The 16,341-nt window shown below is 34.3% G+C and overlaps 3 protein-coding genes across 5 annotated transcripts; all 3 read left to right on the plus strand.

Moving 5' to 3' along the window:
• The first annotated feature begins 809 nt into the window (after window positions 1–809).
• On the plus strand, window positions 810–3,373 carry LOC122583214. The gene is made up of 5 exons (XM_043755639.1): window positions 810–995; window positions 1,164–1,496; window positions 1,601–2,668; window positions 2,769–3,244; window positions 3,328–3,373. The coding sequence occupies exons 1-5, from the start codon at window positions 810–812 to the stop codon at window positions 3,371–3,373; spliced, it is 2,109 nt and encodes a 702-aa protein (XP_043611574.1).
• A 606-nt stretch (window positions 3,374–3,979) lies between these two features.
• LOC122581025 (mediator of RNA polymerase II transcription subunit 21) lies at window positions 3,980–7,835 on the plus strand. Of its 3 annotated transcripts, XM_043753166.1 has the most exons (5): window positions 3,980–4,327; window positions 6,231–6,308; window positions 6,585–6,636; window positions 7,493–7,595; window positions 7,712–7,835. In XM_043753166.1, the coding sequence occupies exons 1-4, from the start codon at window positions 4,094–4,096 to the stop codon at window positions 7,567–7,569; spliced, it is 441 nt and encodes a 146-aa protein (XP_043609101.1). In that variant the 5' UTR covers window positions 3,980–4,093; the 3' UTR covers window positions 7,570–7,595; window positions 7,712–7,835. The 3 variants fall into 3 exon arrangements, with proteins under 3 accessions (XP_043609101.1, XP_043609100.1, XP_043609102.1); XM_043753165.1 differs by having other exon boundaries at window positions 7,493–7,835; XM_043753167.1 differs by lacking the exons at window positions 7,493–7,595; window positions 7,712–7,835 and adding an exon at window positions 7,401–7,486.
• Window positions 7,836–8,462: 627 nt separating this feature from the next.
• Window positions 8,463–13,532, plus strand: LOC122581024 (protein MAINTENANCE OF PSII UNDER HIGH LIGHT 1). Its single transcript, XM_043753164.1, has 3 exons — window positions 8,463–8,735; window positions 11,027–11,161; window positions 13,001–13,532. Exons 1-3 carry the CDS (start codon window positions 8,550–8,552, stop codon window positions 13,388–13,390), a joined length of 711 nt encoding a protein of 236 aa, XP_043609099.1. The 5' UTR covers window positions 8,463–8,549; the 3' UTR covers window positions 13,391–13,532.
• The last annotated feature ends 2,809 nt before the right edge of the window (window positions 13,533–16,341 follow it).

The raw sequence follows: 16,341 nt of genomic DNA on the forward strand, positions 1-16,341 counted from the left end.
TTTTGCCATATAGATTAACATAGTTGTGGTGAAACAACATCAGTATAGTGGATTTGTGATGAGATTTATATCATCAATTTTAAGTTACGTTTTCAAAGGTCTTCTTTAGTGAATGAAATTAAATTTTTGTTTTCAAAGGTTTGTATCTCGATCAGTAGCTTTTGTTTTCAAAGGTCTTCTATAGTGCTTATTAATAGTTTTTTTTGTTATTCTTATAATTCACACATTCTACTTATTGTATAAGAAGTTAAATTTTGTTAATATACCCGGATACGTTTTGATAAATTTGATATCCTTCCTGTTAATAGAAACCATGATATCGGGCCTTTTTTGTTACTGTTAGTTATGTAGTTTTTAATTGGTATAAGTAGTAATGATTGGTGATTATGTTTTTGGCCGATGAATCATTTTGATTATCACAGTTGATAATATTGTTCAATTTTCACGTACCATAAACCCTTTAGTAATACGAGTACAATGTTTATATCATAATTTACAAATTATCAACCTTCCTTATGGGTTAATGTCGCGCCTGATTTAGATGCACCAATCTACTAGTCATGACTTCTCAAGGCCAAGGTGGGAAAACATGGTTGAATCACCTATAATCGAGTAAGTTTATGTGGACTTTTATTGATACAAAATTCGTTTATCTCTTGATGATGTGTAACATTAATTGTCGATTAAAATTTACTTTTAGGCAAGAATCATCGAAATATAGGTTGAAGTTGAGATATGGGGGCTATTTTCGGGTTCCCAAGAACTCTTGTAGGAAAAAATTTTGTTTTGGCTTTCAAAAATGTATTTACATGGACAAATACACATACGACTTGAATCAACTAATTGAAGAGGTTGTAAGGCATTATCCATCAATGAGCGATCTAGGTTTTTCAATTGTTTTTCTTGACAAGCATGCCAAAGTGCAAACCTTTATTGAGCTTGATTCGGATGATAACTTCATGGAAATGCTTACCATGTACGAGGATGAAAAAGAAGTATTCATTTATGTGACAACAGGCAAGAGTACTTCTGGAACTAGTAACAATCAAGAAAGGTATATATATAATAATTCGAAGTGTTATATATAACTAGCACCTATATATATATATATATATATATTTATACATATATAATGTTGTTGTAAGTAATTTTTTGTATGCAAGGAACAACATGAAACTACTCATGAACTTCATGATGAGGATAACTCAGATTCTTGTCCTAGTGAAGAAAGTTATCATAGTCGTTTTAGCGAAGATTATGAAGGTGATATTATAAATTATGAAGGAGAAACTTCATCATATAGCACGAAATGTCCAAGCATGAAAGTGAGCTCGAAGTATCCAAATGTGATTGCTTTTAGAAGAGCATTGAACCATTACGCACTCGCAAATGAATTTGAGTACTTTATTGAGAAAAGTGAACCAACACAATTTACAGCAAGGTGTGCTATTATAGAGTGTGAGTGGAAAATTCATGCCGATGTCATGCATGATAAAGTTACCTTTTAAGTAAGTATACAAGTTAATAGTTATCACAATATATGTATATATTTTTCTTATTAAGTTTTTTTTTTTATTTCCTGTTATTAAACTTTTTGTAGGTAAGAAAACATGAAGAAGAACATTCTTGTACTCGATCTAGTAAGGGTGGTAATAGGTGTGCCACTCAAGCATGGATTGCTGATGTAGTTACTGACAAGCTAAAGTCCGACAGAGATGTCTCGCCTACAGAGCTAAAGAAATGGCTTCTTAAAACTTACAATGTTGAAATACCATACTTAAGGGTCTTTAGAGGGAAGGAACAAGCTTACACTGATTTATATGGCAAGTGGGATGATGCTTTCATAAAGATGGATGCTTTTAGAGAGGAGCTTCTAAATAGGAATCCGGGAAGTGTTGTTGAAATTTTATTTGAGAAGGATGGTAACAAGAAACGCTTCCAACGTTTTTTTATCTCATTAACAGCTTGTTCTAGTGGTTTTCTTGCTGGTTGTCGCCCTTACATTGGTCTGGATGCTTGTCATTTAAAAGGGAAGTACAACGGCGTACTAGCTGCTGCCACTAGTATTGACGGAAACAACTCGATTTTTCCATTAGCCTACGCCGTTCTTGAATCAGAAAATACAAAATCATGGACGTGGTTTCTTGAATCATTAAAAAAAGCAATTGGGACGCCAAATGGCCTTGTTATATCATCAGATATGCAAAAAGGGCTAGAAGTAGCTATAATGCAAGTTTATCCTAGTGTTGAGCATAGAGAATGCATAAAACACTTGTATAGCAACTTCAAGAAACATTTTCGTGGTGACTTCTATAACTACAAATTGTGGAGTGCTGCTAGAACTTATTGTATTAATGAGCATAATAGGTTATTGAAGGAAATTGCCGAGGTACGTCCAGAGGCGGTTACATATCTTAACGGGAATCATAATAAGATATGGAGTCGAAGCAAGTTTGGCACAACTTCCAAGTGTGATTACATCACTAACAACATCTCGGAATCATTTAATTCTTGGGTAGGCGCATTACGTTATAAACCGGTACTTGAGGTCCTCGACGGGATTAGAGATAAGCTTATGCGAAGATTTGATAAGAAGAGGAAGACTGTGAAAAAATGGAAAGGATCATTAGTTCCTAAAGCTAATATCTATCTCAAAAGTATCTCTAAGGCAAGCATATCTGATTTGTTTGTTATATATTCTTTTTGTACTCCAAATGATATAAATATGTATATTTACCAATGCTCATTCATTTGTGTTTCATATGTAGAACTTAGGTGCATATGAAGTTTTCAGAAGTAGCGACAATCGAGCTGAAGTGGAATACAAGGGGAAGCGTTACGAGGTTATACTAAATGAGAGAAAATGTACTTGTCGGGTTTGGCAAGTTACCGGTCTTCCATGTATACATGCAGTGGCTTTTATTGCTTTTACAAGGGACACTGATTGGGTAAAATATGTAGATTCCTGTTTCACAATCACAAACTACAAAGAAGCTTATGCCCTTGAAATTGCTCCATTACCCGGAAAGGATCAATGGGTAGAAAGGGAATCAGATGAAAGGATATATCCACCTATATTAAAACGTCCCCCTGGAAGACCCAAAAAAGAAAGAATGAAACCACCTGGTGAGGCCAAAAGAAAACACAAATGTCCACGATGCGGTGGGTATGGGCACCATGAAAAGAAATGCAAAAATCCATCATCTCAAGCTCCTGATTCAAATCAAACATCTACGAGCAAAAGGTTCGCTAATTACTTGTTTCACTACCCCCCCCCCCCAACCCCCCCGATTTATATTCAATGCTAACAAGTATTTGTTATTTTAGGAGGCGAGGAAAATACACAAAAGCTCGTGAAAGCTGTGCAATATGAGGTTGTTAGTTTGCAAATAACTCATCAAGTTCTAATAAAAGGAATTGTGGTTATTTTTCTCGGTTAGAATGGGTTGCTTGTGATATATATATATATATATATATATCTTCTTAATTAGAAGTACTTTTAACCGACAACGATTACTGCAATGGTCAAATGTCATGGTCTGTTTGTTTTTAGCTTTATAACACTATGACAAGAGTTGTTTTTTAGCTACTTGGGTCACTATCTTTGTAAGATGCACTACTTTTTTCATAGTAATGTTTTATTCCAATAGAAAAAATAATAGAACATATTTGCTTTTTTGGATGGTGGTATTTGTTGGCCATGACGATCTCTGTTTTATAGTTCTGCTAACATGTACTTGGTTCGATTGTTAGTTAAGATATTTCAGTTATTTATTTTCAAGGGCAAATAGGGAATTTGGTGATATAAATTTGGTTATAAATGATTTTATAAATGATTTGGGTAAATATGATAGAATATGATTTACAATTAGGTAAATATGAAATATTTAATTGGAATTGGGTAAATATGAAATTAAGATGTGTTTTTTGGGTAAATATGAAATTATCCCTTTTTTTTTAAAGACTCTCAATCCTATTCATTCCCATCCGATCAATCGAACATTCCCCACAATTTCATAAACCCCCCATTTGTTGTCTGTGTTCCAAATCTCACCAATTCATCGATCAAAAGAAAAGGGGGAGGAGGAGGAAAATGGACATAATATCACAACTACAAGAACAAGTAAACACAATTGCAGCAATTTCTTTCAACACTTTTGGTACTTTACAAAGAGACGCCCCACCTGTTCGTCTCTCTCCCAATTACCCTGAACCACCGGCTGCCACCACCACCACCATCACTGAAGAATCCCCAGTTAATACTAATAATGTTATTTCAGAAACACCCAAGATTCTTAGTGCTGAACTTGTTAAAGCTGCTAAACAGGTGCCCTGCCTCTTTCTTTCTTTTTTCTTTTTATGTTTTATTTGTCAAGTTTTGATCTTTATGTGAATTAGGTTAGTGGGTATTGATTTTTATGTGAATTAGGTTAGTGGGTATTGATTATTATGTGAATTAGGTTATCTTTTATTTAGTGAAATTGGCCTAATTTTTAGCTCATTATTTGCTAAAATTTTCAAAGTTCTTCAAGGACTAGTTATTTATGTTACTGCCATTGTGTTTGAACTTGAAGGAATAAAGGTTATTGGGTCAATTTGTTAAGTTAAAAAATGTGACTATTTTTTATGCTTGGATACTTCTTTATCGGCAGAGGTCTTTCCTTACTGAATGAAAAGAATTCATAGGGTTATTATCTGCTTCTTGTTTTCTTGTCAAAGATTCTGATTTGATAATCTGATTGTCTAGAGTTCAGTTAATCACTTAATCATGGAAGATGATTTTTTTTTTGAACATTAATCATGGAAGATGATAGTTGTGCGAAAAAATGTAAGGAGATTGGTTGAGAGAGAATGTATCAATGTGTAATTTATTGATTAGATTTCGTATGTATATAGGACTCCATTATAGGCTTATTTGTCGTTAGTCAATAATCACCTATGGATAATGAATTTCATACCGGTTCAATAAAACTGTTAAGTAAAAAAATGTTTCTTATCTACTCTTTAACCCAATCTTTGATTTTTTACTTTCATTTCAGAACTCTTCACTTTTTTACATTAAAGTCTCACTTTTGATCTTTTTATCTATCAGTTTCTAAAATAATCATAATTGACAAACACTGAAGCATCTTATTGATACAACTTGAAGCACCAGAAGGACGTCTAAATATAATCTCAAATTGCACATCTAAAAACCCTCTTGTGGAATCCTTAGGCTATGTTCTTGAGCTTTAGTTTAGTGATGGAAGGGGAAGTTACAGAAGTTCTCTAACTTTATAATTATCCCGCTTTTGTGATGTTGCTTTTGTGAAGAGAAGGCCTTCTGTCCACCCTCGCTTTCTTCCCTCTTCCTTCCGAAAAATAAATGGAGCACATGAATTTCTTAAACATTCACTCCTCTTCTTTCACTGTCTCCAAAAACCAACTCAAGAACACAGTTTTAAAGTGTCTTGAACACTTGACTAACACACTTAAGTATTTAAGTCTTTTGACCCTTTATAAATAAAAATGATTACTAGAAAGAATGTTACCTGGCCCCTTAAATTGATTAGAGCTTAAATATGCTATAACTAACTTAACTTAAGTTCAAACAATCCTTTAGGACCTATTGGACTGTTTATTGTTACACCAATACTTGTCTAATCTCTGGGAAGGAATATTTAGATATAGACATGTATATATGTGTACCTCTTTTAGGTTCTATAAGCTTTAAGATTGTAATGTGAGGCCTGAAACGTGATGCCACAAAACCATGAGTCGGCTTTCAGGCTTTCTCGTGTGTGGCCTTGCTTAGTAAACCTCACATTACAATCTCGGAGTCGGGACATTGGTTTGGCTTGCCAAATCGTACAACGTTATAACATTGTTTCTCCAATTTGTGGCATTGTCTCGTATCAAGTAAAGGAACCCTGTAGTCACGTCATTTCTCTTCTTACACATATAAACGGGATTCGCATAATGAAATAGAATAAGGAGGACAATGGGACCTGCTGTATGTAATCCCCATAAGTCTTTTTGGTGACTTTGAAGTCAGAATTTGGAAACATATCTGACCATGAACAAAGAAAGGCATGAGATAAGGTAGTGAAAAAAGGGAGGCACATACTGTTGATATACTAGGCTAAGACCTTTCCCTAAAGAGTCTTTTGTATGTATAACCTTTTTTTCCCGATAAACTTTCTCTCATTATTTTGTTGAGCTATATGCTTATTGCTCTGTCACATGTTTAGTTCGATGCGTTGGTAGCTGCCCTTCCCTTGTCAGAAGGAGGCGAGGAAGCTCAGCTGAAAAAAATTGCAGAACTTCAGGTATAACCCCAGACCATTCTAACTCACACGCGCTTACTCACCAACACCCTCAACAAACACAAACAAGACAGACCCTGGGGCCCGGGCACAAAAGTTGTGGATGAAATAAAAGTCAAAAACTGTTTTTGGAGCGCGTCTCCTAGAAACTTGTTATGGTAGTGCATAGTGTAGTTGAAACTCTTCTTCTGCCGCCCAAAAAGTAGTATAATAATCCAAAATCAATTAAAAAGAATCTGTATCGATTATCATCTAACCTATACTGGACTTCATGTGTAGGCTGAAAACGATCTTGTTGGTCAAGAACTTCAAAAGCAACTTGATGCTGCAGGTAATTCTTTGTATTTTATTATGTGTATGGTTTACTCTGATTCTGTCTATATTTCTTTCTTTGCTCATATGTCCCATGTCAACTCCAACAATTTAGGGTAATTCTTTAGTACAAAATAAGGTTACACTTTGCTTTATAGACCAGTTGGCTTATCATTGAGCAAATTGTAGTAAATTCTGAGAAATTTGCCAAATACATTAAATCTTTGGTCACCATGATTAGGTTTTATGTTGGCATCTGTAAGCAAAATCAATTCACAGGGACTTATCTTATATCTCTCTTCTATCTAACACATTTAACAAAAGACAAACTTAGGTAAAGTAATTGGTATCCTTCTTACCATGAACTTGGTTATGCAACAATCCTGTTTGTTAAATTAATCTCATTCGACATAAAGAAAGTCACCAACAAAAATTTCAATAATGTTGGGCTGTTGGTATGGTTTTAAAAGATGAAAACTACAAAAAGGGGTATAGTGGAGCCAGTATAACACTTGGAAAAGCTCAATGGCTAAGTATCATCTGTTAGTTTCTTTTGATATTTTTTCTACTTGTTCTCAAAGCTTATGGAAATTTCAGCTTTTTTTTAAGTTAAATTAAAATAGTTGTCATTGCTACAAATATGCTCAACAAGATTTCTGTTATAAAAATCAGAAAGTGATCTAGTGATGATGCCCCACCTAATTTCTGTAATTAGTTTCTCGTAGGCGTCAGTGTTTTACAAACAAAAAAAAGCTGTCAAAATGTAACTTCTATGTAAAACAGGGAGTATTGGACTTACATAAGAGTTGATAAAGAATGTTGATTACCTGCTGGTTTTACGGTCTAATGGGTGAACATATTATTATTGATATCAGAGAAGGAATTGAAACAAGTGCAGGAATTGTTCAATGAAGCTGCAGATAACTGTCTCAACTTGAAGAAACCAGACTAAAGATGCGAGAAATCTTTAGTTCTTAGGTGAAGAGTTGTATTTGTTTGTAATGTCTGTAGTTATATCCACAAATCAAGTTACAGTTAATTAACCATGAAATTGGTGGGAATCCAGCCTTTTGACCCTTTTTTTATGTGTTCAGTTTGTTAGGCGTTCAAGATTTGGTCTTTCCATTATAGCACAGTGTGGAGTGTGGACTTCCCAATTTGTTGGGCCTGTATGAAGCTTTCAATTAATACCTATATCATTGCCTACGTTTGTTTTCATTTATTATTGGCTGAAATAACAAATCAGTAAGATCAACGGTAATATTTGTATTCCATAGATTTACATTCTATACTAGTGTATGGATCAGCAGCTCCCATAACAGATGGGTCACTCAGCAGCAGCATAAGCTCAAAGAGCTGCAGTGAAGGAGAGGTTGCATACTCGTGACAGGATAACGCTTTGGCTTACCACCATTGTAATCAACCGAAGACGACATTCTACTTCTCACAGCCTATCAAAGTATTATGGTTATTATTGGCAAAAATTGTAGTTAAATCAATTGTACTTGTGAGATCTAAAGTGACAATCTTTGAGGTAAAACTTAAAAGACATGAAAAACGTGACTGTGGCTATTAGAATCCAAAGTAAAACTGTCGATTTTTAGTGAACTGATAAACTAGAGCTTTGATGCGAATCTTGAAAGATAGCTTCAACTTCAAGTACCATATCTATTACACTGAGCGATGGTCCGTGGGAGGATGATGTCAGAAAACTTTGACTGTAGATTTTGAGATTGACTTTTAAGTCTTCACAGCCACAAAAATCAAAAAACAAAAAAACACGAAACTCAAACTCAGCCACAAAAACAAAAGCCACTAAAACCAAACCACAAACACATATTTACAAACTTGTTCTGAATAACAGATAAAAAACCCATAACTGAAATCTTGAGTTAATAATAATTGTATTGTAATACATCAATAAAAGAAGAAATGGGTTCATCATCAGCAGCATTGTCAGCAAGCAGCAGCTGTAGCACAAACATGAGAACACATTTCTTATTTGACAAAAACAAGAATTTTGTTTGCAAGAAGAGACAAAATCATCTTAAAATAATAAGAGCTTCTGATGATTCACAGGAGGATTGCAACGTTGAAGAATGTGCCCCTGATAAAGAGGTAGCTTACTTTAATCAGTAATAATAATAATGGGTTGTTTTGTCTTCAGCCCTTGAATCTTTTTTATGTATCCAACTCCCTTAATAAATTACATATGAACCAACCGAAAGTGGTTCAAGTCCTTGCCTCTGGAGACAGAGTTCAGAGGTCGTTTTCCAAACATCTCATCCTCCTCATATACTGTTTGTAGACGGTAATGGGAGTACCTTAGTTGCTAACTTAGAATGCAGATATCTCTGCATTTATGTATCTAACTTCCAAACATTGCTTTTGTATCCGGTGATACTTTTGCTTATGTGTCAACTCATATGGATAAATGTGGCAACTTTTCTGGGTGACATGTTATACAGTAGCAATATTTGAATATTAAACACATACGTTTCTGGATAAATACTAGCAAGTTTGAATATTAAACACATAAATGTGGCAACTTTGCTTATGTGGCAACTCATATGGATAAATACTAGCAAGTTTCTGGATTTTAAGTTGAGCGATTTTAATCCGTTCTGATGTCAAATGTGAGCATGTATGTTTGCTTGGATGAGTAATGGACTAATGGGTGAAAGGGCTCCGATTGGGGTTTGTAATTTTTAAAATGGGTCGGGAGTCTGAAAAATAACTATTATAGTTATCAATGTTAAGTTTTAATCCACTTTAGTATCTTAATCTGTCATTATACTTAGAGTGACTTGCTATTTCAAACATCTGCCCCCGCTGTAGTAAAAAAATTATTTTTAATTTAGGTAGCCGGACCACTGAATCCATGGGCATGCAAGAGACGACCTGACTAATTGAAACATCTTAGTAGTCATAGCCTCATAGGAAAAAAAGTTGTTAAAGTGACATGCCATTTGGGGCCAAATGTGCATCCATGCTAAGATTGTTATTTCTTTAAATACATCAGTTTTATAATATTCAAATATAATATCCATAGATTAGTTAATACTTCTATTGGAGCCCCTTAAGGGGAAGGAGGTTAAATGTTTTATAAGCATTACTCTCCCTTCCCCTCTCTTAAACCGCCATCACCAAAGAGGCCTTCTTATGAATGAAAATTGTGTTCTTGAGTTTGCTGCACATTTGTTGGGAACTAAATTTTCCCTTGTTAGTTTGCATTGGGTAGGAGTTTCACATTTACCTTCCTTAACCTGTAAATATCTCTAGCGGAATCAACGGTGTCATGTTATTGCCCAATAACCTGCAGTATAGGAAAGCAAAATTTCAAAAAATAGGATACAGATTATGTTCCTATGAAGTTGTTTTATTTGTTTAGTTATTTTTGATTTTATCATGGTAATATATGCTAAAGAAAGGAACATTTGAAGTGATTAGTTGTTGACCCGTGTTTTATAGTAGGTTGAGTTTTTCTCCAAACAATTGTAAAACTATGCTTTGCATTCCTTTTATTTTGAATGGCATCTGCTTTGTATTCTGTACACCTAATCAAAGTTCTTATATTAAATATATCAAAACTCTCAGTATGCAGTTTCACATTATTGAGTTGCACTGTGTATGCCCATAAATGTTTTTTCAGTTATCTATTGTGTCTACAACTCTGCATCATGTTCCAATGAAATAGTCAACAAGTATTTTTTTTACTTGGCTTTTGAATGGTTCTATGACCTGAATCATCATGGACCATGTTATTCGTAGGTTCTTATAGTCTTTCTGGTCTTCAAGGATGCAATTATAACATCACAAACATAAAGTCACATGTCATTACGTTTTCTAAAAGAAAATCACCTGTGAAAATATTTTGGTTCATAGTGCTTTTCCACGTTGGTTCTTTTTCCCAGTTGCAATTTTTTTCTTTGGGTCGAGTGTCGATAACCTTTAGTATCCTTGATATAAAGGCCATTTATGAGATGTGTTTATTGTCTGATCACTAAGAAACTGTACCAGGTTATTAGTTGAGTTTATATATAAGCGAGCCAGTTCCACATGTCTGACATATACACTTAAAGTTAACTTATTGGTGAATCATCTACAATTGTCTATTACTTACTATTTAAGGTTCATTGGCTTCTATTGTACTCTGTTTATTCTTGCTTCCGTGAAGGATACTCCTACACTTGCTAAAAAGTAAGAACCATGTTGATTCGTATTATAACGAAAACTAAGGCTTCAATTTATCTGTTAGTGTCGCTTGGGTGACACATTTTTTCTTAATGAGGATATACTTAAATGAACTTTGTTTAAGCCGATTAATTGTGGACTTTGTGGTCAATGAGCAGGATGAAGATGGTCATGACAGTAAAATCTGATGAATACTTGCTGTGATAAAAAAACAGGTAGGGAAAGTAAGCATGGAATGGCTAGCCGGGGAGAAAACCAAAGTTGCGGGAACATTCCCACCTCGTAGGCGTGATTGGAGCGGCTATGTGGAAAAGGACACAGCTGGGCAGACAAATATATATTCCGTTGAGGTTAGTGGTTCCAATACTTTTCATCTGAAAGTGTTTACGACTTTACATAATACATTTTTGTAAGACGAAATTATAAAATGCATTGTGGATGCACTTTTGCTAAGACCTACCCAACTAGTCCACAACATTGGTGCAAAGTACCCGTTATATAAACCTGGCATATTTTAGCCTTACTGGATCATGGCTAGAGGCTGAGAATTCCACATACTCATAAATTGGTTTTTTCGGGTAATGATATATGACTTAAATATCTAACACGTCAAACATGTGAAGTTACATTAAAATGGACAGAAAAGAAATGGGTTGAATAGGTATAAAGCCACGAAGCTCGTCACAAGAATACATGAAAAAAGGAAATGGGTCGAACGGGTAGAAAGTGACTAAGAAAAGTACTCATTCCGACCCTTTACCCAACCAATCCATTTTGCAACCTCTAGAGACTAGACGTGACCTATAAAGGAACTGGCAACACCTAGTAGGAATCTAACTTGTAACTTTCAATATAAATAAAATACAAGAATCTTATTGACAAGGAGTAATAATCAACAGTTTGTATTAGCAGCACAAAGCATGCAGTTCTAGGTTGAATTATTGCATAAACACAAACCATTGCACTTTACAATTTTAAGTTGATACAATGGGATAATTGTAAGTAACTTCGATCCCTTGATGGCTAAGCCCTTTGATCTGGGTAATAATTTACCTGTAGCAGACTAGCAGGACAAGTGGGTAAATTCTGATTGATTCAAATGGGTCAAGAGCCACACACGATGTAATAAAAATTTAAAATGCATAATGCGTCTGTTTTATTTCAAAACACAGATATCATTGTGATGATGTAGTTTTGTAATAATATTTGAAAATTTCATCATTTGTAAAATGCGAGTAAGGAGATGACAAAAAGTGTTTTAGTTATCCATTCTAGAATAGTACCCCATTTGACCAAAATTTATTTTGACCCATTAGGGTGGAGGGAGTACTACCCAAATACCTAATCCTACTCAATTTATCCTCCAATCAAAACATTCTAACTCACAACTACCTAATTTTTACCCAATCCTACCCAATTTCTTTTCTTTTTTTTCCATTTTTTATTACATATAATTAAGCTATATAAATATAAATACTAAAACATTTAATAAATAAAACATAACCATAAAAAGAAGAATACATAATACTTGAAATTTAAAAATAAAAAAAAAAAGTAGACTATAGCTTCTAAAATATATATGAAACTCTAAGGTTTAAAATGAAAATTAAGAATAATATTTAATACTGTATTATATATTAATAATAATATACATATGTTGTCTTCTCCCCCGGATCATCGATGGATAAAAGCAAAGAAAACAGAACCAGGTCGCCGGAAAAAAAAATAAAAACAAAAAAACAAAACAGAAACAGCTTACCGTCGTTGGGGGACCACTTGCAACAGCTCTATGCATCTACCCAACAATCGGTTTCCAAGCCCAATTCACTACCCGATTTTCGCTACCCGACTTAAACCCGATCGGCGGGGGTGGTGTGCCCGATCGTGGTCGGGATACCCGAGCGCTTACACGATGGGTACTCCCTCCAGCCTTACCCAACCCATCGACTTTACGACTTGTGGAAGGTATTAGATAAAATGAAAAGAGGTTGAATGGTCGCATGGGTCAAATAAGTCTCAATTCACAAAACGTCTTAAATCAATTTATAGCAGAAATAGAGTATCCTTGGAAAACAATAGTTTATATAAAGCATCAACTATTTGTGATGTTCATGTAATGATGTAAAGGAGATAGTGTTTACATGCCAGTGCAACTATAATCATAGTATAATGTTGATAAACTCTTGCAGCCTGCAGTATATGTGGCAGAGAGTGCAATTAGCTCAGGGACTTCAGGTATGTCTGCTGATGGATCAGAGAATACAGCAGCATTAGTTGGTTTTGGCGGCCTTCTTGCCGTTGCTGCTGCATCAGTAGTCCTCCTTCAAGTAGGGAAGAACCCGCCCCCGATACAAACATTAGATTACTCAGGCCCATCCCTTAGTTACTACATTACCAAATTCAAACCTTCGGAAATTGTTCAAGTTTCAGTGCCAACAGAACCTGAGCCAACTGCACAGCCAGAGAGTTCTACCCCACAAGTAGTAGATTCAGAATCTTCAGAAACCGAGACAGCTTTAGCTGAACAGCCAGAGGGTGTTACACAACAAGAGCCAGAGGTTGAGGTTGGATCTGGCTAAGCTATAATGTTGCTACTAAATGTCACTTTATGTCATGTGTCATTGTGTCTATGGTTTTCACCGAGTTATATACCTTGTTACTACAGATAAATTCATCATACCATTATCTCATATTTTTGAAATAGAATATGTTCTTAGTCAATCTAACTAATCTCGACTCTTGTTAGGTCTTGGTCTAACCGTTTGTCAGACGATATGTTACATCATACCTTTTTCTCTTTCACAATATGTATAACCCAAAATTATTTTTGAAGAATATTTTTAAAAAATTAGTATTAAAAATGAAAACTTTTGAATGGGCCGAACCCATTTATCTCTTTAAAAGTTCCATCCTTGCATACATATTGACATATCTCTATCTCTTCTCTATCTCTTCTCTATCCCTAACAAAGCAAGGTTTCTTGCATTTAAAATGTTTTAAAAAGTTGCCAAGTGGCAACCTCCCCCTTTCTTTAAAAAAAAACACCCCCTTAACTTAACAAAATTTACACGAAGGCTTTAAACAAAAAGATATTGGAAAATAATTCAATGTTTTTTTTCAGGGATGTTTCTTCTCCATGACTTTACTATTTCTTCGCCTTTCTCATATTTAGGGTTTCAATTTGAAGATGTTTTTTGCTCTTGGCCGGACGGAATTTGCACGGAATTTTCCCCGGGAAGAAAGCATTGAAAGTTTCAAATTAGGATTATGATTTGTTTTTCTTAGCTTATAGTAATTTTTTTTTTATATAAAATACAAATTTAGATCTATTCTCTGTTCTTATCTTATATCTAACTAATTTTTGTTGATTATCTGTTCCGAGCTCGCCTCCCGTCAAACGTTTTTTTTTTTATATATATATATAAAATGCAATGTTAGTACTATTCTTTGTGATGGTTTTGTTGGATGTGATATTTGGGTTGCCTGGGATTGACGACATGAAGTTTTGTTGGATAAGTGTATTGTCAAAGGCTTAAATGAAAAACTCGCATAAAATACCAAAAATCATGTAAGGAGTAGTTAAAAGCTACGATGGTAATTAGATTCTAAATCACAACAATGGTTGTGTGGCCGTGGTATTGTGGTGGTAGCGGTGTTGCGACGGTGGTGCTCTGGTGGTAGGCTGTGATTTTAGCTTTAGAGGTGTTACTGTTCTTCGAGTTTCAAAGCTAAGATTTTAAATTTTCAAGCCTTTGTGATGTTTAAAACCGTAACTTCTTCATCTTCTTCTATAGACACGCAAACCCAAACACCTGATTCAAATTCATTGCCTAACCTAAAACACAAATCAAAACCATGAATTCATATATATATATATATATATATAACTTTCAGCACAAACCTAGATATATATTAAAATAAAATAAAGAGTTCACCCCAAAATAAAATAAAATAAAATAATTATAACAATAGTAGAAAATATATAAAAGAAAGGAGATCGTAATAAAAGGAAACAAAAAATAAATAAAAGAAAACAGATCTAAATGAAATTAAAAAACAATACCAAAATAATAAATAACAATCTTTAAAACTTTTACGGACCAATTGCTTATGTAGATCTAAAACATAATCAATAAAAAAAAGGTATTAAACTATTTTCAAAGTCCATTTGGTTAATCTGATTGGTTGATGTAATGATGATAGATAATGAATTTTAATATCTATTGTCATGAATCACATACCACCTCCATATTCTTTTATTCTTTTTTTTTTCTTCACATAAATCCTTATACATAATCCGATCAATGGAAAGAAGTGGCGGTGGTTGGTGTTGACCGGAGAGAAAAAAAAAGGTATGTATGTGTTTCGTATTGATGGAGAGATAATATAGGGGTAAAAGAGTCTTTTATTCCCTTACGTGAGAAGCACATGATGTTTTTAACGGTAAAAATAGACGGAAGGTTACTGTTGGACCAAAATTGCAACAGATGTGATATGACAAGGATGCGTTTCGCGACTTTACACATATTTGTATCAAACTTGCAAAAGGTGTGATAACACAGGGACCAAAAATGCAATTTGTTATATATTAAATGTGGTGCATGAAGTTGGAATATACTTGCAAAAAGTTAGAAATAAGATGATAAAGTTACCTGTGAGCATGAGAAAAACGACAAATGCAACCAAAGCCTTTTTCATTTTGAGTGTTTGCGCATATCAATGATGTTTATGTAATGTGACACGACAAATACACCCTTGAATCTTTAAAATAGTTTTATTTACATTTATATGTAGAGTAATTTACACTTTTCGTCCCCGAAGTTGACACGTTTTGCACTTTTCATCCCTTAAGTGAAAAAATTATAATTTTGACCTTAAAGTTGGCAGTTTTTTTCAATCATCGTCCCTCGCCAAACGGTGTTAAGTTTTAGCCGTTAAGTCCCACACGTGCAAAACACGTGAGGGGACTGAAAGTGCAAAAATCTACAAGTTCAGAGACGAAAACTGAAATTTACTTTATCTTCTCCGGCTGAGTGGCCGGAAAGTTCGCTGGAAAACTTAAAATGCCGATGTCTCACTCATTTCTTCGAATTAGACCACGAAACCACCACCAAACTTCTCAAAATTAACTTCCGCACGAATTCTAACCAAACAATTTCAGATTCAATACTTGCCGGAAAACTCAAAATCTCGCCAGAAAGTGTTGTAATGACATCTGCCGATGGAATCCCTTATCATAAAACATGTTTTCGATGCGCCCAATGCAATGGAAAACTCGTGGTATGTGTTTTCCTATTATTAATATTTTAGTGTTTTAGTTTTGCTCCATTTTTTACATGCATTATAAATCAAACTGTAAACATGATCTGACATTTTGTGAACCGTACGCGAGAAACACAAAAAACTGTAAACATGATCTAACATTTTGTGAACCGTACGCGAGAAACACAAAAAAGTAGTTCTGTTTGTAATGATAAATAAAACCACATTTTGACAATCTGAAGATCATATTGGGTTATATATAGGTGAT

This window comes from Erigeron canadensis, chromosome 9 (assembly GCF_010389155.1).
Source record: "Erigeron canadensis isolate Cc75 chromosome 9, C_canadensis_v1, whole genome shotgun sequence".
Lineage (NCBI taxonomy): Eukaryota > Viridiplantae > Streptophyta > Magnoliopsida > Asterales > Asteraceae > Erigeron > Erigeron canadensis.